Source organism: Phasianus colchicus, chromosome 21 (genome assembly GCF_987193195.1).
Source record: "Phasianus colchicus chromosome 21, bPhaCol1.hap1.1, whole genome shotgun sequence".
NCBI lineage: Eukaryota > Metazoa > Chordata > Aves > Galliformes > Phasianidae > Phasianus > Phasianus colchicus.
In genome coordinates this window covers 8,064,253-8,092,246 of record NC_143456.1, presented here as the reverse complement: position 1 = coordinate 8,092,246, position 27,994 = coordinate 8,064,253, and the positions used below count along the sequence as shown (strand labels likewise).

General features: G+C 43.5%; 1 protein-coding gene across 1 annotated transcript in view; it reads right to left on the bottom strand.

Annotated features, from left to right (window-relative positions):
* Positions 1-27,436, bottom strand: part of CLTC (clathrin heavy chain) — a 29,406-nt gene extending 1,970 nt beyond the window's left edge. Inside the window, exons 1-30 of the mRNA XM_031591534.2 lie at positions 27,185-27,436; positions 19,997-20,204; positions 18,219-18,487; positions 17,967-18,128; positions 17,075-17,188; positions 16,503-16,676; positions 15,439-15,636; positions 14,562-14,762; positions 14,109-14,261; positions 13,714-13,836; positions 13,325-13,462; positions 12,861-13,025; positions 12,560-12,740; positions 11,949-12,112; positions 10,542-10,667; positions 9,837-9,979; positions 9,260-9,494; positions 8,782-8,904; positions 8,546-8,691; positions 8,199-8,382; positions 7,680-7,872; positions 7,080-7,237; positions 6,725-6,889; positions 6,526-6,633; positions 6,241-6,408; positions 5,934-6,083; positions 5,537-5,668; positions 5,263-5,373; positions 4,391-4,561; positions 3,862-4,083 (exon numbers count right to left, since the gene is read on the bottom strand). Of these exons, the coding sequence (XP_031447394.1) occupies positions 3,862-4,083; positions 4,391-4,561; positions 5,263-5,373; positions 5,537-5,668; positions 5,934-6,083; positions 6,241-6,408; positions 6,526-6,633; positions 6,725-6,889; positions 7,080-7,237; positions 7,680-7,872; positions 8,199-8,382; positions 8,546-8,691; positions 8,782-8,904; positions 9,260-9,494; positions 9,837-9,979; positions 10,542-10,667; positions 11,949-12,112; positions 12,560-12,740; positions 12,861-13,025; positions 13,325-13,462; positions 13,714-13,836; positions 14,109-14,261; positions 14,562-14,762; positions 15,439-15,636; positions 16,503-16,676; positions 17,075-17,188; positions 17,967-18,128; positions 18,219-18,487; positions 19,997-20,204; positions 27,185-27,226 (4,827 nt within the window). The 5' untranslated portion in view covers positions 27,227-27,436. The remainder of the gene's footprint in view (positions 1-3,861; positions 4,084-4,390; positions 4,562-5,262; positions 5,374-5,536; positions 5,669-5,933; positions 6,084-6,240; positions 6,409-6,525; positions 6,634-6,724; positions 6,890-7,079; positions 7,238-7,679; positions 7,873-8,198; positions 8,383-8,545; positions 8,692-8,781; positions 8,905-9,259; positions 9,495-9,836; positions 9,980-10,541; positions 10,668-11,948; positions 12,113-12,559; positions 12,741-12,860; positions 13,026-13,324; positions 13,463-13,713; positions 13,837-14,108; positions 14,262-14,561; positions 14,763-15,438; positions 15,637-16,502; positions 16,677-17,074; positions 17,189-17,966; positions 18,129-18,218; positions 18,488-19,996; positions 20,205-27,184) is intronic.
* Between the last annotated feature and the right edge of the window lie 558 nt (positions 27,437-27,994).

The window sequence follows — 27,994 nt, the reverse complement described above, 5'->3', positions numbered from 1 at the left end:
AAACCCTTAATTGAGGGATTTGTGGAACTTCATTGAAAGTGGCTCCAGGCTGAAGCTCTGTATGAAAGGTCCCATACTGGACTAGAGCTACTTTGACATCAGTAAGCTCATGTTGCTCCAACTGCTCCAAACCAACAGCCTGAAGTCACAAACTCAGATTTTGGCACAGTGTCAGCTGGAGATCTTTGGTGCTGGAGCAACTGCCAGGACAGCGTTCAGACCTGGAGAGGTTTCCCTGAATATAACGTTGAGGCAAAGTAATCTGAAGTTGGTATTTGTATGGAGCAGACTGCAATAGCATCCGACATGTCACTTGAGCCTCAAGATTTCACTTTCCAAACCCATTCACTCATGCAATTTAAGTTCAAATGCAGAGAATGCATGTGTATAAGACTTGCTTTTTTTCACTCTAGAACTGTGTGGCAGTCAGCCTAAACCCACAAATACTCAACTTGTGCGAGCTTTACACACAATAACAGGACAAGACTAGCTTCACTCTGCTGCACAGCAAGTGGGATTGTGCTGTTAGCCCACCCCTACAAAAAGGAAGAGAAGAAACTTCTTCTGCAGTGAAGTATTGTTTGCTACTAAAACAGATACCAGGAAACTCAGCATTGCTATGGTCTAAGGCAGGCCCTGAAACTAAAACCATACAAATTAGGTATTGATATTTTACCTGAGAGATAAGATTTAGAGTGAAGTCAGAAACAATCACGCCAATTACTTTGTAAAACAGTAAGACAACTCGCAAACCAGATTAGTCTTTCATTTCATGTGTCCTTAATAAAGGAGCTTGAAGATAGGTCCTCCTGTACTTACACAGGGTCAGCATGACTTGTTCAGTTACAACATTTACGAGTTGAACAGGTTTCAGTGTAACTGCAATTACCTGCAGGCAGCACTAACAGCTTTCTTCCTTCTTAATTGCAAGTTACAATATATGTTCCTTAAACCTGTTAATTTGTAACCTCAATTAGAGGCACTACTCCAGGAAGTGGCGTAAGTCCTGAGCTTTGAGTTCATTCATTGATCTGGCTTCCATGGCAAGCCTTTTTGTTGTCTCACACCGGTATCTGGCTTGCTGTTGTCAAAGTGCATGAGTGTATCCTTTAAGACTCATTTCCAGAAACCGTGCTGAGAATGCACTGGTTTTAGCTCAAATAGCAACACAGTGAACATAAAAGCACAAGTTTAGAGATGCAGATCCAAGGAGAATGTGCAGAGATTGCTAATCAGCAGAGGCTTCTGGTTTACGTACACTTGGAAAGCCTCCAGCCCAGGACATTCCATGCATTTTTGACCCAGTTTTGATGCCTCTCCTCAAAGTTAAACAAACAATTCCAAGAACAAGTCTGTAACCAGCCTGCAGGATGGTTCTTACAGCACTTGCTTGAGCTTCATCAGGTTCAGTACCCTAACACACTTGTTACAAGATTGTTTAAAAGGCTTTTCCACAGGGACTGCAATAAGCTGCAGAGGAAAAGTAACATGCATTCAATGTTATTGTGTTATGTGTGCATGAAAAAGAGGCAAAAGTACTGAAGCAGGAGTGAGGTCTGAAGATGACTGCCATACAGGCTCCCCCCAAAAACCACACGCAGCCCACAGCAATGCCTTGTAGCTTAAGGATAGTGGGATGTAATTGCAATGACTGCTACACATGCGTAGTTTATGCAAACACTGCAGTTCAATTACCTTTTTTCACACACACGCTTTCTTACTGCCTCACTTACTAGCTGCTGAAGGACCTTACACTATGCATTTTAGTCAGGTTAGCCTTGAGTTCCAGTGGTGTATTTACAGCCATCTCATCACCAAGAAGCAGTTTGCACATAGTCCATCTTGAAGCCATTTGTCAGTTTGTTTGCCCTTTGCTCAACCACGTTAATAGAAAACTAAAACTTGGGCTGGTTTTAAGGAGAATTGAAGTGGTATTTGTACAGAAGAAGATGGACAGAAGCCTTAGAGATTACCCTTAGGAGGGGCAACATTGCATAGCAAAAGGCAAGTCCCAGAGTAGCCTCAGAAGAGCAATTACTTTTTTTTTTTTTTTTAAACAGGCAGCAAAAGAAATTTAATGAAGCTGAAGAGCTTGGAAGGCAGTCTTGTTTCTTTTTGTACAACTAAAAGAAATTTACTACAGGGAAGGGAACCACAGACTTGGTCTAAAAGCTGGGGTTTTAAGTTACTACAGGATCTAGAGCACCATGTGGATTGAACTAGCACCATAAGAACTGGACACCTGAATGAGGAAGAGTCTCTTCTGAAGCAGCTAGTATCTATTCTGCCTACTGTCAGCGCACATTAGTAATGGTCAAGAGATCAGAAACTGGATTACAGTCCTTGTAACTAGCAAATGCTATATTGATTTATGGCTCAAAGACAGTTGAGAAGACTTAATTATTCCTTACTGTAGGTTATTCTTCTGGTCAGTTTGGCAGTCAGATAGCAAGATTTGTTTATCCCTTTGACATCAGGTTGACTGTGATCCAGCTGATCACCTGTACGCCCTTCCTGAGGTTCTATTAGCTTATTAGTAGCAATGAATCTACTTTTGTCCTACTGCACTAGCTACTCAAAGTTAAACGATTTGCATATGCTTTAGTGATATTTTGTTTGGGGAAAAAGCAGTAGCAGCAGTGTAATAAACGTAGGAAAGAAAAAAAACTCATGCAGAATCCTTAGACTTAGTCCTCCAGACTTAAAGATGGAAAACAAGAATCAACTTTCACCTTTTCCTTTATTGCATCAACCTGCAAAGGAATTCAGAAGGTGCAGCTTAGAAAAATCAAATTCCATATTTAGCATATAAGAGGTAGAAACAAAAGTGTCAGGGAAGAAATAATTAAGGTACAGGAGAGTGAAAATAAAGATACACCAGAAGTATCTGCTTTAAAAAGGCAGCTCTGCTTGTTGCCAGATTGTACTGCATTGATTTCATTAGCTAACTAGAATTATAACCTAAGCTTTCAGTAGGTCACATTTTAATCTAAGAATCCTACTCCAGGACTACCAGTCCCAAGAGAGGCCTCATAATACCTCAGTACATCAGGCATATCTGATAAGCAACATTATTGCTTAGATAGCTCCCACCTCCCCCAAAGTACAGCACTTAAGGATAGCAGATTTCTTTAGGACTACAGAGTCTTGCCTCTATGTGTAACAGCCAGGCAAGTCTACTAGACATAGGCACTGTGGACTTCACTGACTCCAGCACTGAACTATACTTCTCATAGAAAAGAGTTTTGAACATTAAGGGATTTAGGCCATTTTATCTACTAACATACACTAACAGCTTCAGCAGGACAAATTCTGCAATTGACAGCTAGCATTTAGCTGTGACTAATCTCGTTCAAGTCTGTCAGAACACTACCAAGCATTTTTGCCACCCTAATGCAACTTGAAGTAAGAATTGAGTCAAACAGATAGTTAGTGTCATTAAGCATCAGAGCCATGTTTTAAAGTTAAATGCACAGCAGACAAAGTTAACTCAAGTTCTAGCTATAATAAAGCTTTTTTAGTATACAGACTAGAATTTAGTTAGCTTATTCCCTGCTGGGATTTCCAATTGACATGGCATTTAAAAAGCCTGAATCCTGGAGCTACTTAAGACACTGCCCATGGTCAGGCAAATACTACTGATGCATGTTCTGCAACTGGTAGAAAGGGCGGAGTCTGCAAATGTTTCAGTCTCTTAGAGGGCGAAGTCTCTCCCCAGATGGACTGAAAAATAAGTGTGGACATGGACAGACAGACATTTGACAAAGCCCATATCAATGTTAGTAGCAAGCAGACAGTCTCAAGGCATACGCACCACAGTGACTAACAAGCTTTCAGTGGTGGAGCAGCACCTGCTCTTACCTTGGTCAAATACTCCTTCATGACCTGAATAAAGTATGGCATGGCAAAGTCCATGATGTTGTGCCTCCATGCTGTTTCCAAGACAACGTCAGGCCTTAAAAGATCATAGCAGGTGAAGAGACAAGCACCAAAGCATTCTTTCTTGTTCTCCTGCAAGAACCACTGCAACAATTCTTCTGCCAACTCAGTATCTTTGGATTCTGAAGCATATTGCATTGCATCCTACAACAGGAGAGAGACTGGTTAGTTTAATGTACCAAGGTACATTCACTGACATGGATGTGGTATTTAACTAAAGTGCAACTTATTACTGACATTAGCAGAGAAGAGGCATTCTACAATTTGTTTCCAAGAATTCTGCAGCAAGATTTGCCAGATTAGCAAGAGTACCAAGAGACATCACCTAGTGGCATCCAAAAAGATGCAGCTCAACTGGAAAGTTAAGAGGTCAAATTTGAGAGCTTGGGAGTCAGTTGAAAGACCTCAAATAAGTCAAGTATACCAAACCAGATCTGCACATGTGTCTTACCTTATACAGTCTGTCCTTCTTACAGAGTTCCACACTCTGCTTCCAGCGATTGTTTCCTTTGAACAGATATGCAGCAATCCTTCGGAACTCTATCAGCTCATGTTTCTCCAAACGTTGAGCAAGAGAAATGTTGTCAAAGTTGTCATAAGCATCTATAGAAGTCCTAAGGGCCTGAGTCAAGAACAACAAAAATTACTCACATCTCACAAATACAATTGCATTCTCTAAGATGTATGGAAAATAATTGCATCTTTGTTCTGTATTTGTAACTCTAAGAAGATAAAGTATTCTAACTAGACCTGCAGAAAGAACTATATTTTTTGGTCAAGCTAGCATTTGACACATATGGAGTATTCCAGTTTATACATTTCAGCAGTGATTGCTGAGGTCAGGAGACTGAATATCTACTGTACAGCCTACAAACAGTACAAAAGCTAGACATAACTGTTTGACCTTTCTTCAAATTCTTTCTTTATCATCCATTGTTTTCTTAAAATAAAAGCTAGATCTGTAGCACTCAAGGTAGGAATCTGCCACTCTCCTCAGTAGGAATAACCCAGAAAGCTCCCAAGAAGCCATTGACAGTTCTTCACTTAATCCTTTCCTAGCCATGGCTAGCCCTGCTTGAAGCCACAAAGATCACATACTTTTAAGGAATGTAGGTTAACAGCAAGAAGGCCGAACCTACTGAAAACAAGAGAGAAACCTGTGTTTCTAAACATTAAAGACAGACTTAGAACACTAGGTTAATAGTGACACAGAAGCCAGCTTGAATTTCATCTGAAGTTCACAAGTAGATCCTTCTGTTTTGAATCGCACATAATACAAATCCATTTCTGTTTCAGCAACTACCCTTTCAAGACAATACATACCTGGTAGTCTTCTTCAATAATGAAGAGGTTGTTCAGGGACTCGTTCACTGATTTGTTGTTGTGATTTTGAACAGAGCGCAAGTAAGGTTTAACCAGGGGTAACTGTTTAACCTTCAAGGAAGCAGACATAAATTTAAGTCACGGTAACTCTTTCTAGACCCGTTAGCATCCTCCCTAAGAGGCAGTGAAGTAGCAGAATGTTTTAAAATGCTACTATAGCTAAATACTTTAACAATTGCAACTTATTATTTGATCTGGGTAGTGGAAAATTTACCTTTGTGAAGAAGGTGACAGCACGAGTATGGTCAAGTCGAGGGGACAATACCATCAGCAGATCATTGAGCAACAGAGGTTTGAATTCCAAATAGAATTGAACTGCTTTGTAGTACAGCTCCACATTGGCCACCTAGAGATGAACAAGGACGTACATTAAGCAGAACCTCGACTGTAAAGGAATCCACATGAACTATGGACATAACCTTAAGACATTTCAGCACAACCAAGCCACAAATGCAAGACTGTCTCTAGAAGTTTTCTTAGTTACTGTAGTTGTCTTGTTTTGAAATTACGTGGCAGTACCAAGAACTTTCAATTTTAAACAGACTACAGGTGAAGAACGGAAGTGCACATAAAGTTTAAAAGTTTACCTCCTTCCACTAGGAAAGTAATACCTTAGTTATGATATCTTTGAATTGTCCTTCTTTCCAAGCATCTGTTGGGTGATTCATCATTGTGATTATGGCATTATCATATTCTTCATACTTATCATATAAGAACACCAGTTCAGCCCAGAGATGGGCTTGCTCTGCAGCTCTCAGAACCTAAGCAAAGAGCATTTTAGAAATTCCAATCAATATATACATATATTGCTATCAGCATCCAACAGTACTCAAGTGTTGCTATTGCAAAAGCTAGGGTACACACAATCCTGACAGATGTGTTTTACGTTTCAGGTTTAACAAGTCTGAGGCATCTTACCTTGGGGATGTTGACTCTGGACCAGAACAGTTCCAAGTGCTCCCTCATCTTCTGTGGTTTGAACTTGGAATAAAGAATTGCTAACTCTGTAAACATCCCCATGTGTGCTCGCTCAAGTCCAAGTGCTGCTTCCAACATAGTTATCAGCTCTTCAAAGTAGCCACGATCCTAAAAATCACAGAGATGTTTCACATTAGGAACAAATCTGACTGACTGTCAGCTTTACTCTAAGTTCTCTACTGGCAATGAAGTCTTTGACTGTACAATAGCAGTCAGCTTAATTACCTGGTAATAATTGATAAGCTCTTCCAACTCATCTGCATGCACTACAATATGAAGTCCACACATCTGGGCCAGGCGGAATTCTTTTCCATCAACACAAGCAAAGCAGACCTGGAAAGAACAATTGCGTTATAGCTTGTAAAAAGCCTCTGAAGAAGCTAGAGCTTTGGAGTTCTTTAAGTTATTCAAGCAGTAAGTTTACCTCTTTCCACGTGCGAGTACTGTTTGCTTTCCGAGCACCATCCACAGCCGCCTGGTATTCACCTAGGTGAACTAAAGTTGAGGCTAAACGGCCAAAGTTGGACACATTGTTATACAACAGCTTAGCAGCTTCATACATCTTTTCATCATAACAGCGATCACCAACCTGTAGGAGAGCATAACCAAGTTATAAGAGCTGTTCAGTCAGACTTAAAATATGTAGCATTCAAGCATTATCAAAATGGAAATGCCTTTAAGGTTCAAGACCTACATATCCAAAGAGATAGAAGATCCAATGTCTCTTTATAACAACACCCACTGCTGACACAGCACAACCGAAAATCAGTCTCACTCACTTGCTGGATATGTGCATTGTTGGGTCCATTGATAAATTCTTCTAGCTCTGCCAGACGGTTTGTTTTAGCAAGAGCAAAGATTAATTCTGTTTCCACATATGATTCCCGGGCCTTCTTGCGTGCCATCTGAAGATATTTCACCAGTTCTTCCCAGTTTCCTATCAAACAGAGTTCAGAGTGTTTACTTCTCACCACTGGTGCTTTAGTTATACTACCACCTCAATCTAGTTTTCCATAAATAGTTCAATAGACATTCCCCAACAATTAAGGTCAGCCTTTATACTGCATGCACTACATTAGATAAGGTCACTTTATGACAGGCCCAATTGAGTCAATTCTGGTATTAACTGCATGCAAAGACCTCCTTAGATGCAACTGTTCTGACAGAAGCCTCCAGCTATGTAAAAAAGGTAGCCACAAGACATCTAATTATCTGCAAAATCAGTACAGCATCTTCTCCCACCCTTTTTTTAGGGCAGTCTTTGAAGGATCAGATTCTTCTGCTTACATCAAGAAATAGGTTTGGCAGAACTGCAGTTTCATGCAAAAAAAAACCTAAGCAAGTTCAACAGCAAAATTTTATATAAAACTTCATCATACCACTGGCATTGGCAGCTTGAACAACTTCCATGTATGAGGAAGGATCATCTGCTTTAATGTATGAATCAATTGCTTCCTTTACCATCCCTTTCTGAAGCTGTGCTTTAGCCAGCTGACTCCACACAGCAGGCTCATTGCAGCGTTCAGCAAATTCATATGCACGATCCAGGTTTCCAATGTGCTCTATTAATACCTACAGAGAGGGTTACCATGATCAGTCACTGTCTATTAAGTTTTACAAGATACTAAGATATGTGTTTCATATTACAGCTCTTCAGTGAGTCCACAGTTGCTTTTAAAAAACAGACAACACTACACAATGCACACAATACTAATGATTTCATGCTTAAGAAGTCTCCCTCACTGTAGGATTGGATACACACCAAATACTGGTTTTACTTCACAGGACATGACACAGAGCAGTTTTTGGTGCTAATTGGTGTTAACTACCAAAGTCACAAGTTAACAACAAAGTCCTCACGTGAGGATCACAGTTATTATGGACAGATTTTAGGATACCTGTACAGCTGATGTGTTCACATCAAACTTCCTGAAGATGGCAAATGCCTCCTCAAAGAGCTCATTACTGATAGCTATATTGGCTATGTCTGGAGCATCATAGTTATCCAGGCGATTGATGTATTCCATGACACGGGTGCGATCAGCCTTAATTGCTGTAAGAATTAGCAGGTTCTGCAGGTTCCTACACAGAGAAAGAAAATACTACTGTAAATCAAATAATGAACAAGAGATTCACCCCCTCTTCTAGAAGCTCCTAGTTTGCTTGCTGTTCCACCTTACAGCAGCTCAACGCTCACATCAGGTATAAACTCAAGTTTCTTGTGACCCAGTTTTGCTTTACACACCTGTGCTCACTGAATACAGAGTTATCGAGAACTATTTTCTCCAGCAGTTCAATAAGCTCATTGGGAAGATCTGCAGTCATGAAGGCCTTCACAGTAACAGACACCTCCTCAGGATCCTGGGTCTCTGACAATGCAGTCTGTACAACCTGTGGGCAGAGTCATTGACAAGTCAGGTGAGTAGGTGCAAGCAAGTCAGGTTAGGACAATAAAGGCTTTTAGCATTGTAGCTGTTATACCTGGTCAATTAGTGGTCTTCTATACGGGTTGCTTTCCAGCAGCACGCTGGCCCACAGTTCAGGGTCTTTACGGCGAACTAAGTAGCGGGAAAGGCTTTTGAAGAGAGAGTTCTCATTGCACACCTAGTGAAAGGCAAAGGCTTTTCAGAATGAAGTCACAACCACTTGAGCCTACTACTAGCAGACAAACTAATTGTACTGCAACATCAAATAAACTCCCCTGAGATGCAGGCTAGAAATCTCAGGCTTTGATACTACCACTAGTCCCCCATTCTAGAATTTCCAGGGGAAAGTCCCATTTCTCATTCATGTGCAGAAGGCCAATCAAACAGCTACCTATTCTGTTGCAAGTGAGCAGGTTCTAGCTTAGTACTTTTTAGGAAGCAAATGCTGTTGTCAGCCATAAGCCTGAAGTACTTATCCCCGTGATATTCCTGCTAGCACTTAACCCACAAGTCCACCGTTTGGGCATACGTACATTGATCAGTTCCAAATCACACTGTCCACGTTCATAAGCCACACAGGCCAGGTGCGGGTCCCTCTTCTCACAGTACTTGCCAACAACTCGGCTATCATAGTAAGGATTCTCACGCAAAAATCTTTCTGGGTTGTTGTTGCTATCAATGTATATTTTGGCCAATGCATTGTGTGTTGCAGGCTCCTCACAACCCTCATGAATTCTTGCCTCCAGCCAGGGCAGAAGTAGTTTCAGCCTAGAAGGAAGGTGGGTTTTCTGGCATTAAAGATTGAGTAAGTAACCACTTGTATAGTTTCTTCACTGTGAAAGTCAGCTTTAGTGTATGAGGAAGTCAGTAATTAAACCAGAGTTTCAGTACTCCATTTTGGCTTAGATTCTGTTTCACTACTGAAGGCTACTTAATGAAGGTCCTCACATCAGCCAAGAATTAAAGCAGACTGCTGCTGCTTTCTCACCCAAAGACAGCTTCTGGCTGTCATTACCAGATTTAGTTACTTAATGAGGACACGCATGGATGAATGAACATCATAACCATTAGCAGTCTAGCAGTATTAGGAGACTTGCAGAAATTTAATACCTGTTTCTTTTCTCAACTTCTGCAACAAGTTCATCAGTTGAAAACTGGCCTCTCACTACAAGGATAAGGTTCTTTATCACATCTTCAGAGCAATCCACATCAAGCAGTCCCCCAATAACAACAGGCAGGCGGCTTGGATTCACCTAAATAGGATCATTTTAAGAAGTCAGCATGTTGTCATGCAGCACAGGTACACCAGAACACCACATAAAGGGTGCTTTGGCTCAGAGTGACCTCCCCTTCTTGCCCTTTTCCCCCATCTCCTGAGGTTCTGAGCACAGAAATAAAACAAATCAATTCTCCAGTCATAACAGTCAGTGGCTCACTAGTTCTCACTCCCCACAGGAAGAGCTACTGAGCAAACCAATTTATCCCTGGAGGAAACTGTACAGGAGAATTGCCTGCCCTCTCTGTCCCAAAGCTGGAAGTTAAAACTATCTTAAGAAACCCACAGCTATTCTACCAAGTCTTCCTCCTTTATGAGGCATCTTACCAGGGTTACTGCTCAGTTTGACTGGAGAATAAATAAAAGATGTGACTCCCATAAGGGTTAGCTTATCAAAGGCCACTAGTAGATACTTAGACGTCACTTGAGTATGAGACTTTTTGCCAAATAACTACAAACATTATGCTTATAGTTGGATACAATACTAGAAAGGTTGATCAGTTTGACTCACTAAAGCCAAGTGACCAGTTGGAGCTTACCTTCTGTACATAAATCTCAATATATTTTTGGAGATTATTTCTATATAAGTACAGCACCAAGTCGTGGACAAAGTCGAAGCGATCACACACAATGATGAGCGGTAGCTGGTCAGTGAGTTTAGCTTCCTACAAGTAGAAGAACTTCCATTATTTGGTTCTGTTCTCAGACTTAAGCAGACAAATACAGTTAAGCACTTGAACTCGAAAGCTCAAAATTCAATGCTTAAATAACAACAGTGTATTACTCAACTTATTGTTTGCAATATGCAGCACAACGGAGTACTCACACCCACATCAGGGCATACAGCAAGAAGCTTTCTGAAGTTTAACTGTGGTTCTTTGCATGGCAAGATCTATAAAGTTTTACAACACAGTACAGCTAATGTAAGTCTAAGCTCTAGGTAGCATTTTTAGTTGCCACTGGTGTTTGGTGTGCAGGATTAGCACTCTGGGATTTCAAAAGGAATTTTACCAAGACTTGAGTTGTAGATCACAACAGAAAGCTTACAAACAGAATTGACTTTAAGGGTCACGTGTCCTGTGATACCTTGCTGCAATGGATTTAGAGAACAGTAAGAATCAAACTAGTACTAAAATTGTTAACCAGATTAAGTTAGCTAAAACCATTCCAAGCATCAGATTACAACAGTTACAGCACTAAAGCTTGCCTTTGTGCTGGACACCAGTCCAGACATGTATTTCAGATCACTTATTTGAACATGCACATCCCAGAATATAATCCTACATGTACAAATTATAGTTAAGGAGTTTAAACAGGGAGGCCTGTACTGGGAGATTTACCTGGTACATGTCCTGCACATTCCAGACATGGAACAGCACAAAAAACAATAGCTTTCATCAGGAATTTGACAGCTCGATAACTTAACTTAGCTGGCTTGATCAATTTACATACCTTACACCTCAGTGAAACCAGTTTTTTTTTTTTATTTTTTAAATAGAATTCTCATTTAAAATGAGTTTTGCCATCTTCAGATACGATCAGCAAAATCTAAGACTATACTACATAACTGACAAACACGAAGGCAGGAAATGTTCCCAGATAAAGTTTTCCCCTCCCACACTGTTTCTACAATTTCTAACAAAGTTACATTCATCAATAAGCTCAGTACTGATAATAGGCTATAGAATCTGAACTTAAGTGCGCTGTCTTTTTCCACTCTTCTGAACTATGTTACAAATGCTCTGAATCCCAGCAGGAATGGTCAGTTATCATGTATTTACACTGACTGGCATATCCTAGCAGAGCTAAACCACGGTTCACTTGGCTGAAGTTTCCAAAGGAAAAGACTTACTTTCACCAAGCTGCCTTATTTTGTTAGCAACACAGACCACGTTTTATCAGAACCCCAGACAACTCAAGGCAATCCACCACTATCCAAATTTTACCTTGAGGAAGTTTTTAACACGTTCTGGATCATAGCAGTTGCTTTCCCTGCAGATTCTTTCTACTTCTTTAATCTGTCCTGTCTTGCATGCAGCTTGAATATACTTGAAGTGCACATCTGGATCCTGGCTAAAGTTTACAATGGAGCCCAGGAAATAAAACAAACCTTGAAGGAAACAGTCAACACGTTATTTTTCCAGTATCTGATTGGAGAAATATTAGCTTTTGAGAAAGTCTGCCTAGTTTTGATTACAAGAAAACCTGACATTGGATTACTGCAGAAGTTTACAAAGGCTACACAAATTTATGATGAGATGGAAGAACGCTAGCAGTTTCTTCAATTGCAATACTTAACTTTTTAGGTTACCTAAGCTTAAAGATTTCTGGTAGCATTCAAAAGAACTGAAATATTCCAGACAACCAAGATATGCAACGCTGAGTGTTGGTGCCAACTTAAAAGAGGAGCTTTAAGCTTTAGGTCAGGTTTCAAGACAGTTTTGAGGAAGAGGTACTTAAGCTAAATATGGCTTTCAACGGGTAAGACAGTCCTTCATATAACTTGTACAAAGATGAGCACTAATTCCTTTTGCTAGAGACAGGAGCACGAACTCACCTTCAAAGCTCTTGAAGGACTCAAACAGCTCAATAAGTGACTGCGTTGACAGCTGTTCGTGGTATTTTGAAGCTACCTGGACACAGATCTGCAGGTTCTGACGGATGTTGGCAGATAACATAGCACGCAGACACTCCAGTGAATCTTCTACTGACAAGGAGCCAAAGTAGTTCACTAGCCACTGCAGAAACACATCAGCCATTTCAGACCCAAGTAAAACACTGTACAAGCTGAAATCAAGTGTTGAAAGAAATTATTAATGGCCTGGCTTTTGCTAGATTCAGGATATTTGATTTCATACCTCAGGATTGAGAAGATGAGTGTGAACTACTGCACGCTTGATGTCATACAAGTCTGTGAAGTGTTCGAGTGCTCTCTGCAGCAAGCCAGCTTTCTCACACAGCTGAGCTATGTGAGCCCGATCATAATGAGTAAACATTTGGTTTCCCAGGATAGCATCTGCAACCTAGAAGTAATAACGATCAGTTGCTACAGCACTGCCACAAATCATTGTTTAGCTCCATATAAACAGCAACGCACAGAAATTCTATCAAGAAATAATCTGAAGTGAAGGGAAACTGTCTTAGGGGTTTGAAATACTTATTAAAAAAAGAAGAAAAAAAAAAGGAATTATAATTTTACAGTTAAAGCAGAGATGCTTTCATAATTTTACTTGTTTATCAGTGGCATTTGATACAGACCACAAAAACTAGTGGCTAGTCCAGCTACAGACAAGCCTGATCCAGTGTAACTCTCAAAGCATACCTGGGGTGCATGCATGAGGTTCATCTCAAGTAAACGTGTTTGCAGGGGACCTTCTGAGGGGCGATTATTCTTCAGTGCATCCAGTAAGAAGGCTGTGCATTGCTGAATTAAGTTATATTCCATAAAAACATCCACAATCTGCAAGAAAAAGAAAAAACAGGCTTTTGATTTGGACCTGGAAACACATTTAGACAAAGTAACATCAATTGCAGCTTCTACTGCATTAAGCTGCCACTTACATTCTTAAAACTAAGCAAGATATGGCACTGCCCCAGTGAAGTAAGCCCAAACATACCATTAGGGAAAGATTTTGAACTGTATGTAATATAGCTCCTTTTATCAATTTAAGGACTCGAGAGTTAACATTTCATAGCAGTAAAATTATTTACTTGTGTTATGTCTGCAAGAGGCTCTTCATCTTGAACAAGCATTTGGGCAAACTGCTGTCCTTGATCAGGGCTGATTCTCATTACGTTCCTCAGCAAGAAAATCCAGTCTGGAGTATATCCAACCTGAAGAGATAGTGAAAAGTAGTAATTCAGCAAGAGAACAAACTTTGTTACACACAGAGCTCAGTAAGAGCCTCTGTCAGCAGCTTACACAACCCAGTCACAATTTCCTCATTTGGAGGAGGCTTCATAGGGAAGTACGAGAGGACACACGTATGAAGTCCAGGAGTAATTAATAACAACAGAACTTTAGATCTAAGTAGGTACTACATAGAATCTATGATACCAATTATTCTTAAGCAGAGAATGGATATAGCAATCAAGTTTCCTCTTACCTTCTTAGCATACAAAACAATCTTTTGGACTTGTCCTGTTTCAGCAAAACACTGGATGACTTTGTTTGGAACATTGGCTCTCAGATAGACACTAAGTGCTAGCGTAGGGTCTACAGATTTCACAAGGTCTCCCAGCTCCTCTGAGCATTCCAGCTGTTAAAAATAAATACAGTAAGTCAACCCTGACAGTGTTATACTAAAGTGCATTATTATGTTCTTCCTTATTTTTCTTCTTATTTATTAAACAAACAAGAAAACATCAAGAATCATATTGATAGCATCATCTTGGAAGAAAATTGATAGATATTCATCTTATTTCAGCTGTTTGATGACTCTAGTGCACTGAAGAGCTGCCCAGCTGAGTTCTCCTCTCAAAAAAAAAAAAAAAAAAAAAAGGCATTTTTAGGCAGTTATGTCCCTTCAAGTTCCTAGAAGTATCCATCCCCAAAATACCTTATCTTCCTTTAACCATTTTTCCAGAAGTTGCTTGCGTCCCTGCTGAAGCACCGGTCTGCAAAGTTCCAGAGACTCATACTTATTCAGTTGCCCTTGGTCAAGCAGAATACCGAAATACTGGAGTAAAGGGGAAGTCTGTCCTGGTTGTGCTGGAACACTCTGGAAACGGCGTATGGTGTCTGGAGTACGCAGAATTCCCTGCCAGAAATAGAGATGCATTTCAGTTTTCTGTTCTGCTATTGTGGCTTGGCAAGAGTTCCTCCAGAAAGCCGAAGTTAGAAATGCTTACTATGGCAACATTATGTTTTTCCAACCCAGAAAAATTGTCAGAAGCAGTATAGCTAAAACTGCATTGGAGATGTTTTGACAGAAGACGTGCAATAATAGCCTATTAAATAATATCAGTATTGCTACTGATACTAGACTTAAGTTCAAAGGACAGTCCTACAGAATTAAGACATTCTTGTCCTTGCAACCAGTTTTCTCTCACCTGAATTTAGCACGCTAAATACTCTTTGCTCTTAGTCACTCTTTTTTACCCTATTTCCAGGTATGGCCCCTGCTGGAGGCTGCCCTCTCACAGAGGCTTTCCCTATCACTAGAGGGGATTAAAGTAAGTACTAGAAACATTAAGTCACAGAGACATTACTTCAATTATTCCTCTCTCCCTCTGTGGGTTCTATCCCAGCTTTAGAACCTTCTGGCATACAAGTACTGTCAGAACACCATGTACAGGTTCTTCATAGGTATGTTAAGAAGTACTAAATTAGGACAGTAGGATTAGTGTTGCCATTAGTGAAATCCAGAGAACTTTCCTGAAGCACAAAACTTAAGCCAGCAGAGACCAGTACTATTCTGGATGCTCAACCATTACCTTTGGAGCATTAGCTGCCACTTTTGCTGCCTCCGAATAGTTCCCTTGTGCAAACAATGCATTGAATTTTCTGGCAAAAAGTTCCTCAGCTCCGGCCAGGTTGTTGCGGACAGCCATTCGTAAAGCTAGGTCAGGATTCTGCAGCACGTTTGTAATGTAGGGAATAATATTCTCTTCTTCCACACAGACTGATAACACCTGAATAAATTATCAAGGAAAGCTCCCAGTTAGTTCAAATATAAGAAGAAAGTCAACTGCTAAGTTCATCTCTAAAATAAAAGCTATAGCATACACTGAAAGCTTTTCCATCTCTTGATAATGGCAAAGCTTTGCCATTATTTGAGAAACATACCTCTAGCTGGAAAGAACCTCCATTTAACCATTTACTGCATCAAGGGAGATGAGTAACAGTCTGTTTGAACTGTTTATAAAAGTCAGAAATAACAGGGCTCTAAGTATCATAATTCTGTAATGTGTATTCAGCATTTTAAGTAACCAATCCTAGAGGATGAAATAGGAACAAATCTGCTCAGTATTGTTAACACGAGCAACAGCAGCTGAGACAGTTCAGTCCTGAGGCACAGCTGTATAATGTCAGCAGACTTTTTCAACCAAGTGAGATACATATGGAGACACATTAGCACATTTCCATTGGGGCTCACAACCCAGTCAGAAATGAAACGTTGTGAATGAAGAATTTCAAATTAGTGTATTAAGACTGCATTAACGTGTATTAATCTGTAATAAGGCATCATCTACCTTAATGGAAGTATATTCTAGTTCTATCCTCACAGTAGGACAGTGCTTAGATCAACTGACTGCCATTAAATAGATAGATAGATAGATATTTACTTAATTATTTATAATTATGCAATTAGAACCTGAGTTGTAAAAAAAAATCTATTAGACAAGCTGCACTAATGTTCAGATATCTGATATTACCATACTCCTCCCTCTGTTTTCTGTCTCGTTCATTTGTGAAGACTTAAGTACCAATATGAACACTGTAGCCTTATCATTAAAGTTCAGTGGGATTGGCTAAGCAAGTGGTTTCCATTCCTTACTTGTCCCTTCCTGTTTACTCCTATAATTCCAGCTGTTGCTTCATGCTGTGCAGTAACAAATATGGTCTCTCCACTGATTCTGTTCATGTAAATGCAGGTGCCAGTTTCCAGGTCATACAAGTGGATATAGCCATATTTTGTTATCAGAAACACCACATCATGCTTGTCACTAATCTGCAAGACAGGAAGAGATTAAATCAATTTTGGTACTGAATAAAATGATTAGATGCTTTTGAGAATCAGATAATTACATCGCTTCAAAAGAACTAAAAGTGCTGCTACATCTTTACTGAATACTTGAGTACTCTCACAGTAGACTAAGGCTTTAATAGCTCGGAAGTCTGTTCAATATACACAGATATTTGCTCTATAAATAAGAATGAGCCATCTTCACACACTGCTTAAGTCCCCATTTTGACTTCAGCACTACTGAAGCAGGAGTAGAAATCACACAAGTTAGGTTTAGTGCCAAGCTTCAGGTTTATACTGATCACCTGGCTCCCAGTGCCCTGCTACTCAGTCATATCCACCAAGAAAACCTGCAGATTGGTTCCTGTGTATGGCTATCATACCTGCATTGCAACAGGAAAGTCATTCTGTGCTTCGGGAGGAAAGAAGACATCCACTGCTTTCTTTGGGAAGGGCTGATTCCCAGTTGGTGGCGTGCCAACCTCAATGATGTGCAACTGTGTAATAGGTAAGATTAGTTTGTTAGTTACCATGTAACACATGTAACAAGAGATTTAACAATAAAGATATGGTAATTCCTTTGCTGCCAAGCCTAAATTCAAAGCTTATGCAAGCAGAAGAGCTAAACCAGTCTTCCTGAACATTTGCACAGGTGTAAGGTGTAACATACTGTACTCACACTCCATATGTGACAAAAATGATTTGAGCATGAGCTACTTGGAAGCTTAAGGATTCTCTTAGGTCACTTTTTATGCACTCTTTCAATTTGGCTCACATTCTACAGAGACAGCTCTGAAAATGTTTCTCTGAATCTAGCTTTAGTCTTACTTTGTTTCAACTTTCATTTACAGTAGGTCATATAATTCTCGTGTTGTAATTTGACTATGGCAACATCACTGTTTCATTTTTTTCATCCAGTAATTTGGAATTTAAGTCTGATACTGGGAACCAGCAAAGAGGTTACGACAGCTTTTCGCTTCAGCTTTACTTGTGAAACTGGGAGTTGCATCCTTCAAGCTGCTAACTAGTTTGCAGTCACAACATGCCGCCTCACTTCGTGACTGGAAACAGGCTTCTACATCAGGTAGTCCTGTTGTGAAGCTATTCATGCCCCAGTTTTTGTACACACTACAGAAGCAGCATCCAGGCTAACAGACAGTCCTTCACTTTTTTCCTTCCTGAGGCAACCTGGTCTATTAAACCACTTTGTTTCCTGAAAGCAGGTAATCAGGATGAGTCACTGAAGACTACAGCAAGTTTAGAACCAAGTCTTACCTTACCCCCAGCTTGCCCTCTTACTGCAAAACAGAAGAGAGTGGATTCTTCAGCATTTCCTTCCATCTTGAACTGTGCAAAGCTAGCTGCATGCCCCTCGATCGGCTGTGAAACTTTTCTGTCTACAGAATAGAGCTGCATTGCTCCCACAACACGGTTTTGCTAGAAGAGAGAGAACAACAATCAGATGCAGCCCAGCAATTTCACGCAAGTTAATGTTACTAAGTACCTTGTCATACTAAGCTGAACTACCTGTGCAGATATGCCAGTTAGCAGTAGCCATTTCTGCTTCGCATCAGTACGGTAGTTGATGATCTGGCAGCCAGCAAGACTAGAGTGGCGATCAAACATTTTCACAGGCTGGGACTCCCCCTCCATACTCCAATGGTAGACTGCATTATCCGTTACAAGGGCAACAGTATTCAGAGAGATCCACTTCCAGAAGGTGACGTCATCTGTCATTGTATGAGCCTTCATTTTGCTCTTCATTTCAATGTTAAATATTTGAAGCGTTTTTCCAGCTGGAAAACATAATGTTGTTAGCCAGGTTGTTGCAGTTTCCACCTGTCACTTCAAGCACTGGTTAAAAGTAGAAGAGCTGCATTGTGATGTTAATCTATCATGACTTTTTTAGACCATGCTATTGTATATCAGCAGCATCATTTAGTGATTAATTATTACTTTTAACCAGACTGCATTCCGAATTTTACCACCACATATTCATATGCTTTTTGGTCTGAATTTGCCATTCACTGACCAATCAAACAGATGTGGAAAAGAGCTTGGTAGAAGGCAAAAGCTTCAGCTACACAAGCCGTATGATACTTATGTACATCAAAACCAGGCTATGGTAATGCTGAGTGTCTCAGAGGTCATGAGGAGAGCTATGTCAGTGTCATTCAAAATGAAGTCCACATCTGTTTCAAGAATAACACAACATAACATGTGTGAGCTGCTAGACAGCTGTCATAATTCAGACTCATTAACCAAAACCCTTAAGTCACACTATTGGGATACACAGAGCAACTGGCTGCAAATCAGACTAACACAAACTGTGCAAGGAAAGGAATCTAGCAACCAACACAAGCTCTAAAAGGTAAAAGGACAAGTTACTTTAATTACACAGAATGTGAATGAAAAACCTCAGAATGTTAGGTTTTCAGTTTAACATGCCTAATCAGCCATGTCCACCATAAACCTGAGCTATTTGATTCTGCTTTCTGTTTCCATAAGACAAGACAGCAACTAGTACAGTCAATTGAGATAACTCACCATCTGCACACACAAGAAAGCATTAAAGTTGTGACAAAACAGTAGCACAGTATTAAAGTCAAACTTACATAACATTGAGCACATTTAAACATTTCCATTAGCAATACATTCATTTTAAGAGCAACAGAACATTCAAAGACTCTTGGGAGGAAAAGAACGACACTGCTGGAGACTTCAGAGGCATGTTCATTCACTGTATTGCCAGAGATACCAAATTAGGTGACCTCGTGCTTCCTGGACTAAACAAGTCTTCCATGGGTCGTTTTACCTCTCTTATCTCTTACTGATACAACAAATATGCACCAGTCTCTTCCAGCAAGGCCAGACTATGGCCTTCAGGAATATTTCCCTTCCTCCCCAGTCTTTGTTTCCCAATCTATAAAGAGAAGTTCAGTTAACAGACCCTATATGCTCAGGAGATCAGGTCTCACTTCTCTCCAAGATCACTTCAAAACTAGTCTAACGCCCGAACTTTCCTTCCAGCTCCCCCTGCACTGAAGCTGTAAGCATTCTGACTGCAAAGCAGAAAGGTTCATCCTGATGATCAACAAAATAGTAGCGAGCTTTAACTAAAAATTATTACCCAGCTACATTCAGAATAACTGAAAAAGCACTGAACTCGAGCTCCCATTAAGCTGTGGAAAATTGGAAAGGCATCCTCCCACATAAGCTGCCTGAGAGAATTAATTCAGTCATAAACTAGCACTACAGAGAGCTCTGCAGCCACCTCAAACCTTTCTTTACCAGGACTTGCATACCTTTTAATGCAATGACTTTACTGGCAGGGTTCATGATAGCACTGTCAGCTGAAATTGGTCTTCGAATTGGGTTGCTGGGGTCATTCATGTCAATGATCACCACTTGAGCCTGTTCTCCTACTTTCTCTCTTATGCAGATGAATTTGTCTGACTCCATCGTCAGAGTGCTGAACCCAATGTTTGCTGGGTTGATGCCCAGATTTTGGAGCTGAAAAACAAAAAGGTTTAGCATTAAGTTACCACAGCAGCATAATCATCAAAAGCTTTTGTGAAGGCCACAGAAGACACAGGAGATAGGAAGCCTTCCTGTACCTTTTCATAACAACATAACTAAAAGCACACATCCCATAAATGGCACAATATAAGAATCCTTGCCCACCCTCAGTTACACCCAGTTGGCACCCCAAAGAAGCTCTGCAGTGCTCAAGCACTTGATTCCTTGCCTACAAGGCCTAGTACAACTTGCTTGAAGTGCTCAGGCTTTGAACCCCTCAGATGGTTTAAGGGACATGGAACTTGGCAGCTCCCAGCACAGTGCTTGGGTCACAGCTTCAGTACTCATTGCCATCGGCTTTGCTTCCAGAGCCCTATCTCACTCCATTTGAGCTTGGCATCTATCACTATTTCAAGCTTAATGCCACATGTGAGGTGCCTGAGCTTTATCTTTATCCTTATGGAGTTAAAAAAAGCTACTTGTCTAGCACTTTAGCCTAGTCCTGTCTAGCAGTGAGGCTGTATATCACTGAGAAAGCAGACCTAACCAACAGGATGGACATTACTGCAATCAGAAATGGCTCATCACAGCCTTACTTAATACTCAAGATATCCACAAGCCATCTCCTTTTCTGCTGAGCCAGTCTGCTTCCGTAAACCTTTAAATGCATACCGTGAAATGACAATTCTAGCACAGCTTGCAACAAACTGCAGTTTAGTTGGTGCCTCTTCAGTGTGTTTTTGTATCGATGTGGCAGTACTGAAACAACATTTACTCCATTTTTAACAGGGGAAACCAAACTGGTTACTCCACACTGCACACAGACGTCCAGCTTGCAGCACACACCTTAAGCACAGCATCGGTTTTCTACCAGCAGAGCATTCATCCCTCCCAACACTTCACGCTCCCAAAGAGGCCATGAGAACTTCTGCCCATTCACATCCCCCAGGGAGAGATGGCTCCTTCAGAGCATTGTTCTCATTCGAAGAAACAGCCAAGTCCTTATCAGCCTTGCTTTGCAAAGGCTTGGAGGTGACCACGCCCCAGCCAGGCTGTCTCAGCCTACTTGCAGCTCCGGATAAAGAGGGTGTTTTACTCCACTCCTCTCTGCCCTGGCTCTCAGGCAGCACATGGGAGGAGCAGCTGAGTTGCACTGTATGGAGTTAGCAGAGCAAGCTTTGCTTACAGGCATTGCTACGGATGGGCAGCATCAGCCAGGGGATGGAGATGGCAGATCTCAGCACTGTTAGAACTGAGGCCCAGAGCAAGTCAGCTCCATCTCCTTGGGTGTGCTGAAGGAAAGTATTTCTGGAAAATGATTCAGCCTTTGTGTTTGGTTCTACAGTCACCCTGCATTAAGTCCCTTGTCTCAAAGGGCACTATTTCATTATGGTTCTCTGGTGAGATGGTAAGACTAGAAGCAAAACTGATTTAAGCAAGCTGGCTCACATCTCCATTTCACACCATTATCGGTAGGATTCTCCGGGCTCAAGAGTGGCACCTGAATACACGACCTGCTCGTATCCTCACAGGTAGAGAGGGTCTGGAGACCTAAGTAACAGTTTCTTCTGGAAAACACTCCCAAGGATGCAGTGCTTCCTCCTTCTAGGGCTGCAAGCTGAACAAGTGCTGCTTCATTCAGCAAGGGCTCCATTTCCTTGTTCGAGGAGAGCAGTTTGAGAGCACCAGGCACTCCGCCTGGCTGTGACTCACAGCACCACATTCAGGTGGGCATGGTTAGCAGAATAAACCAAAGCACAAGTCCGAGCAGATGGCAAAAATCTTAGGGAGGTCTAGGCATAACCACTGGATCAAAGTTGTGTAGATACTGCAGGACAAATAGATCTGAATTGTGATGAAGCTGCCATCTGCTAGAAGTCACACCTGAGGCATCCAGGCCTGGTTAATCATGGAAGATGGGTTGTTCTTAAACTTACTGAGATTTTCAAGGGCAAAAAAAGAAAAGTGAGTTACCACTGGAGCTCTGAAGCAAGCCCAGGAAAGCTTTCTGATGGAGGCCTTTAGGCACACAAGGGCCTTTTGCTTACACTTCATCTCTGAGCCTCAGCAGATTGATCCAGGTGCATGAATCAAGCACCAGGACAGGGTTTACCCTGCTGGTGGCAATCTCTGCACTCCATTACACAAGAGCTTCACCAGCCTGAGTGCCACCTGCTTCTCTGGTAGAGCTTACAGGAGCTCCTCTGCCTCCACCCAGACCTGATGCCCACAGCTCCTCAAGCACTGACTGCTTCCCCCAGTACTGGTAATTCCCTTCCCCAGACTGGCTAAAGTTCAGCTGACTGAGGCACAAGAGTTTAAAAGTTAAGTAAACAGAGACTAAGTTTACTACTAGAGAACATAATGGTAGGCTTTTATTAGAAAGATTTCAATACTATTTCATGGATGAGTTCCAGAGTTCACAACTAAAAGGATTTTACAGCAGATTTTTTCTTCCTCTTCTCTTACTATTGAGGGAACAAAATAAAAGCAATCATTTAATACGGCACTCATTCAGGTCCATCAGCTTTCACCAATTCAGGAACAAGTCTAAAAAGAAGGAATCATTAAATACTCTTACGTTATGCTATGAAAAACACTTCCTTGGCTTTCACACAGACACAAAAGCAGAACTTGCTGGAGTGCTTGGGCAACCAGTTTCCAGTTCAGGCTGTTTTACACACTAACGTTTGTGGCGGAGCTCAGCTCCAGCAGTGCTCTGAAAACACACTGAAAGAAAGGCTTCTGTGTAGGAGCTGCTCCATCGATGGATTGCCTCCGACAGCAGGATCTGTTCTGCCCAGCAGACTCAGTCCTGAAGGAATCCTCTAGCTCCAGGTTAGAGAGTTGAGTCAACTGTGGGCTACACTGAACCATCAAATTCCATGCTGGCATTTATCTGGGCAGTGTTGAGAAGAGAATGGCTCTAACACAGCAAATGAAAGCCTGATTAGTAAGATGATTTTTTCAATGCAATGTGCCTCAAGTATGGGTAACTTACCCAGGGAAGCTGTGGTAGCACACGCATGTTTGACATCAAACTGAATAGTAAAACTGCTGACAACAGTCACTTTGATGACCCTTTCCTGGAACATTGGTTTTCTTGTGACAGTTTGCTTAGTTGTCAAATAGTTTCCCTCTGCCTACAAGGAAGGGTACAGAACTGCTGAGCACGCATTCCACCTCGGCTTTTACACCCAACAGGATGCAGCACAGGCAGCTGCACAGTCTCCATCCAGAGAGCCCTTATCTGTGTGCTGCTGGAAGTCACATCACTGAGATAAGCCCATCAGCAGAGGCATTCTCAGCCCTTTGAGAAACCTGCAGGTTTATTAGTGGTTGTTTTGTTTTTTAAGTAAAGCACTTTGGTGTGCAGTGAGTCACATTGGTTCTATTGCAATCGGCCACATTTCAGCCACTAATCCAGTTCCATCCATAAAACTTGGCAAAGCAAACTTGAGTCACACAGAAGATTCATGTCCACACTGATCTGTTGGAGGTAATGACCACATGGCTGCACCACAGTATGCTAACAGCTCTGAAGCAGCTCGTGTTTACCACTGCAAGGTGGGAGTTACAGCTTTAGGCAGACTGGGAAGTCATGCTTTCAACAGAGAAGGGACCTCCATCATATTGAAGACTTCTCCTACATCCTTCCTATTTTCTACCTGACCCTCAGCAGCCTGAGGCAGCCCACCACTACCAACACAATGCAGGACTATCTGGATTAGAAGCCCTGCAACCCGGGGCAGAGCTGCTGCTGTGGCCATCTCCCCTTGGGGAGGTCCCCCCATCCCATACAGAGCCCTGCAGGCTGCTGCCTCCACTTCCTGCTGTGAGGGGCTTGGTGAGAGGCCTAGCTTATCAACTGCTTAACTAATTGCTCCTATCCAATTAGTCTGCACGCACGCTCATCAGCTTGTCTGGATTCTTCATTACAGATTTTCCCCACACCCTCTGTCAGAACATTCCAAGCGTTAGGAATTCACGTCCACGAAGCAGAGGGGGAAGCCCCACTGTAACAGAGTTAGGCACAGCAGTGCTGCCTTCCACTCCCATCTTCTTAAAATACCAACAAATACCAAATGTTGGACCCACACAAAGGGCAGCCAGGTTTGTGTCACCAGTGGGCAGACACAGGAACACACTCCTTAGTTAGAAAGGGTGGCTCTGCCCCAGCATCAAGTACTTAACATGAGCTGGCGGGTTTCTGCACTGCCTAGACAAGCCTACAGAATAATTCTGAATGAGTTTTATATATTCCGTTTCAGATAAATATTTATTAATGCCCTCAGTCACACCAGCATGCCCAGTCCAAGTTCAGTTTTTATGTATTTCAGGATGGTACAGCTCAGCTAAATCACAATTCATCACCTGCTAACCTTCTCATTCGGCACAGACAACTTCCCCACGCTGTGCAGACTGTTGGGCTTTTCTTTCATCCCTTAAACTCAGAAGCAGCAGCTTATGGAAACACTAAGCATCGGATATGAGCTGCCAGATCTGCAATCATTCAACATACTGAACTCTGATCTTCCACTGCATGCCCATTGGACTCCTTCCTCATAGTTACTTTAAATAAAGGCTTTCACTTTGAGATGTTATGGCAGAGTCCGGTAGTTCTGATAGCAGAGAAACCTCCCAAGGTTTCTCCCTGCAAGTTCCCAAGGAAAGTTTCCCCACAGAGCGTTGTTGATGTTAGTGTGGCAAGGCAGGCACCTACCACAGACCATACACAGATAACATCCAACATATTTGCAACTGCTGACATTTCAAAGCTCTGTAGCAGGACTCAAGCCTGGCAAACAAAGCCTGACTACACATTTTGATTTTATATTTAATAGCTGCCTTAAATGCTTCCTTACGCCTAGGAAGCTAAGTAGCCACATCTCACTTGAGCACTCTGATGCTTCAGTTCAAATTGTGGGCATAAGGCATGAAGTCCTGGGTAGCCAAGAGACACTGCGTGCAGAAGCAGAATGGTGCAGAGCTTCTGGGGCCTTTCCCTGCTCATTCCCACATCACCTTGGCAAGATGCTGGCAGCGACAGCGCATGCCAGCGTGCCCTGAGAGATACAATATGCAATGCAGCAGGGTTGGAGCTGCAGATCAGGACAAGCTTCACACAGCAGCCTGACCATACCCCAACCTGCAGGAGTGGATCCATGGATAGCTATTATCATTCCACACGCAGCATTGATTGTCATTCTTGGAGATTAATTCACATCATCTTTCAATAACAGCCTCACGGGAAGTTTCCCATTCATATCCACCACCTGCCTTTTCAGGAGTAAGGCTCTGCTTGGGTGCCTTACTACTCTTTTAAACATTAGCTACAACTTGCAAGTGTTGCCCAATGCCTGGATGGCATTTCCCTACGTGGAGCAGGTCAGGCACAGCTCCAGACATTCTATAACTGAAGTCCTCTGAGATTCCTACCAACAGCCTGACGTGCTAAAACCATTCTGAACTGCAAAAAACGGAGCAATGTCAACGCTCCCACTCTCCAAGTTTACTCCAACAGCAAATCAGATGCCTCAGCACAAAAACAGAACCCCAGAAACTCAGCTTCCTCTGAGTTTTTCAATGAAATGAAATGAGGAAGTTCAGCAGTTGCAGCAAACTGAAGCATTACGGGCAAGAGTCACGTGTAGTCAGGCTCAGAAGTGTGTCTTGCAAAAGACCAGCTCATGCAGACAGTTGTAAGAGATACTGGTTAAGTCAACGTTCTGCATTAAGTAGGAATGGGAATAGTTAAATAAATCACTCTTTAGCCCAAACAGTCACGTCCTGCAATCGCAATGGCCTGAAACCTATCAGCACCCCTGGAGTGCGGCAGATGAGCCCCGTTATGTAATTGCACTCATGTCATCAGACCCAGCATCGGGTCCCAAGCAGCATTTGTATCTTTAATAATGCACCAGAGGAGCGCAGTGCTGCCACAATGCCGTATGGAGAGCCGGGCTGCACAGAATTGAGTTTCACCTGTGCACATGGAGCTCACAGCACCAGCCTGTGTCCTGCTCCTGTCACAGAAAGGGGCTGTGCTCAGTGGTGACACACTGGGGCTGTGCTGCAGCCACTAACAACAACACAGCTATGGGAATTTACATCATAAATCTTAACGGGGCATCCAGAAAGTAAGTTCTTTTTATTTAGGTGAGACAAAACGCCACCGGAACCCTGCAAACCCATTGCTGTGTCAGCGTTTACCACGATCACAGCCAGCTACGAGCGTGGCGCACACATTAAGGTGACAGCCGGGGCAGCAGGGCTACGGGAGAGCCGCAAAAAGCCGCTCAAAGGAGACCCGCACAGCTTTATTACACGGGTCCTCCACCGACAGCCATTCCTCCGCAGCGGATGCGAGATCCAAACCGCCGCATCAGCGCGGGGTGCAGCCCTGCCGCCAGGTGTAAGACCGCATCGCACCGCACCGACAGCCCCCCCCCAACCCGCAGCAGACCCGCGTCTGAGGCCCTCAGAAGGCCGGCGGGAGGGAACCGAAGGCTCCCGACGTGCGGGTCGACCCTCCGGGAGCTCCGGGAGCAGCGCGGAGCCGACACGGCCGCGCCCGCACGGCCACAGCCGCACCGCGGAGCGTCCTGCGGTACTTTTACCGCAACGCGCGGCTCTCCTCGAGGCCGAGGACGCGCCGAGCCCCGACCCCGCGTTACGGCCGAGGGCTGCGGCCGGCCCAACTCGCGCGGCTCCGGCGCGAAGCCGCTCCGTCCCCCGACCCCGCGCGGGCCCCCGGCGGCTCTCCGCCCGCCTCCCCCACCCCCCCATCATCCCTTCCCGCCCGCAGGTGACAGCCGGGCGCGGCGCCAGCCTCTCCCGCACGGAAGGTGCCCTTCGGAGCCGCCCGCGGCTCGGAGCGAACGAACGCGGCCCGGCCGCGCGCTCCCGCCCCGTCGAAAGGAGCGGCCCGCCGCACCTCCCCCCCCACCCGCCCCCAGCACCTCGGCTCCCACCTGGAGGTGCTCCTGGAAGCGGATCGGCAGTATTTGGGCCATGGCGGCGGCTGCTGGCTGGGGCTCCAGGCCGGGGCCGGACCGGCGTCGCGCCTCAGCGGTGTGCGGGCGGCGCGGGGAAACGGCACCGCAATGGCGGAACGGGCCACAGCGGGAGAGGAGAGCCGCGGCGCTCCGGAAGCTGCCCCCGCCGGCGGAAGGATACCGCCGCGGAAGGAAGAGGCCGGGCCTCACCTGCCGGGCGCCGCCTGAGCTGCGCGGAAGGATCCCTTCGCGCTCCGTGACTCACCCGCCGCAGCGCCAATGGGAGCGGCGGAGGGATCGACCACCGGAAGGGACTATTTCGGACCTCATCACTCCTCCTCCCCACCCCACCCCCCGCCTCCTTTTTTTTTTTTTTTTTTGCCACATCATGCGACCGAGGTGCGGCTGCGTCACTTCCGGTCCGCGCTCGCCGCCCCGGCTGGTCACGTGTCGAGGGCAGCGCGGCCGGGCAAGGTGACACGAGGCGGCATCGCAGCCCCGCGCCGCTGTGTCCATCCGCGTGCGGGTGGGGGGCGGTTGCCATGGAGCCGAGGCCGGGCCCTGGGGGGGGGGGGGGTCGCTCCCCCTCGCTGGGCGCTGAGCTGCGGGCCGTGCTGTGTCATAACCGCACAGTACAGGGACGAGGGAGGGAAAAGCCGCCCTGTGCGCTCCTCCAATTAAAGATAATAGTTAAAAAAGAAGCAGCTGAGCTCGGAGCTGCGGCTCTGTTAATAGAGATGGGAGAAAACGGCAATCGTGGATGGGTTTGTTTGCAAAACGTCAGGC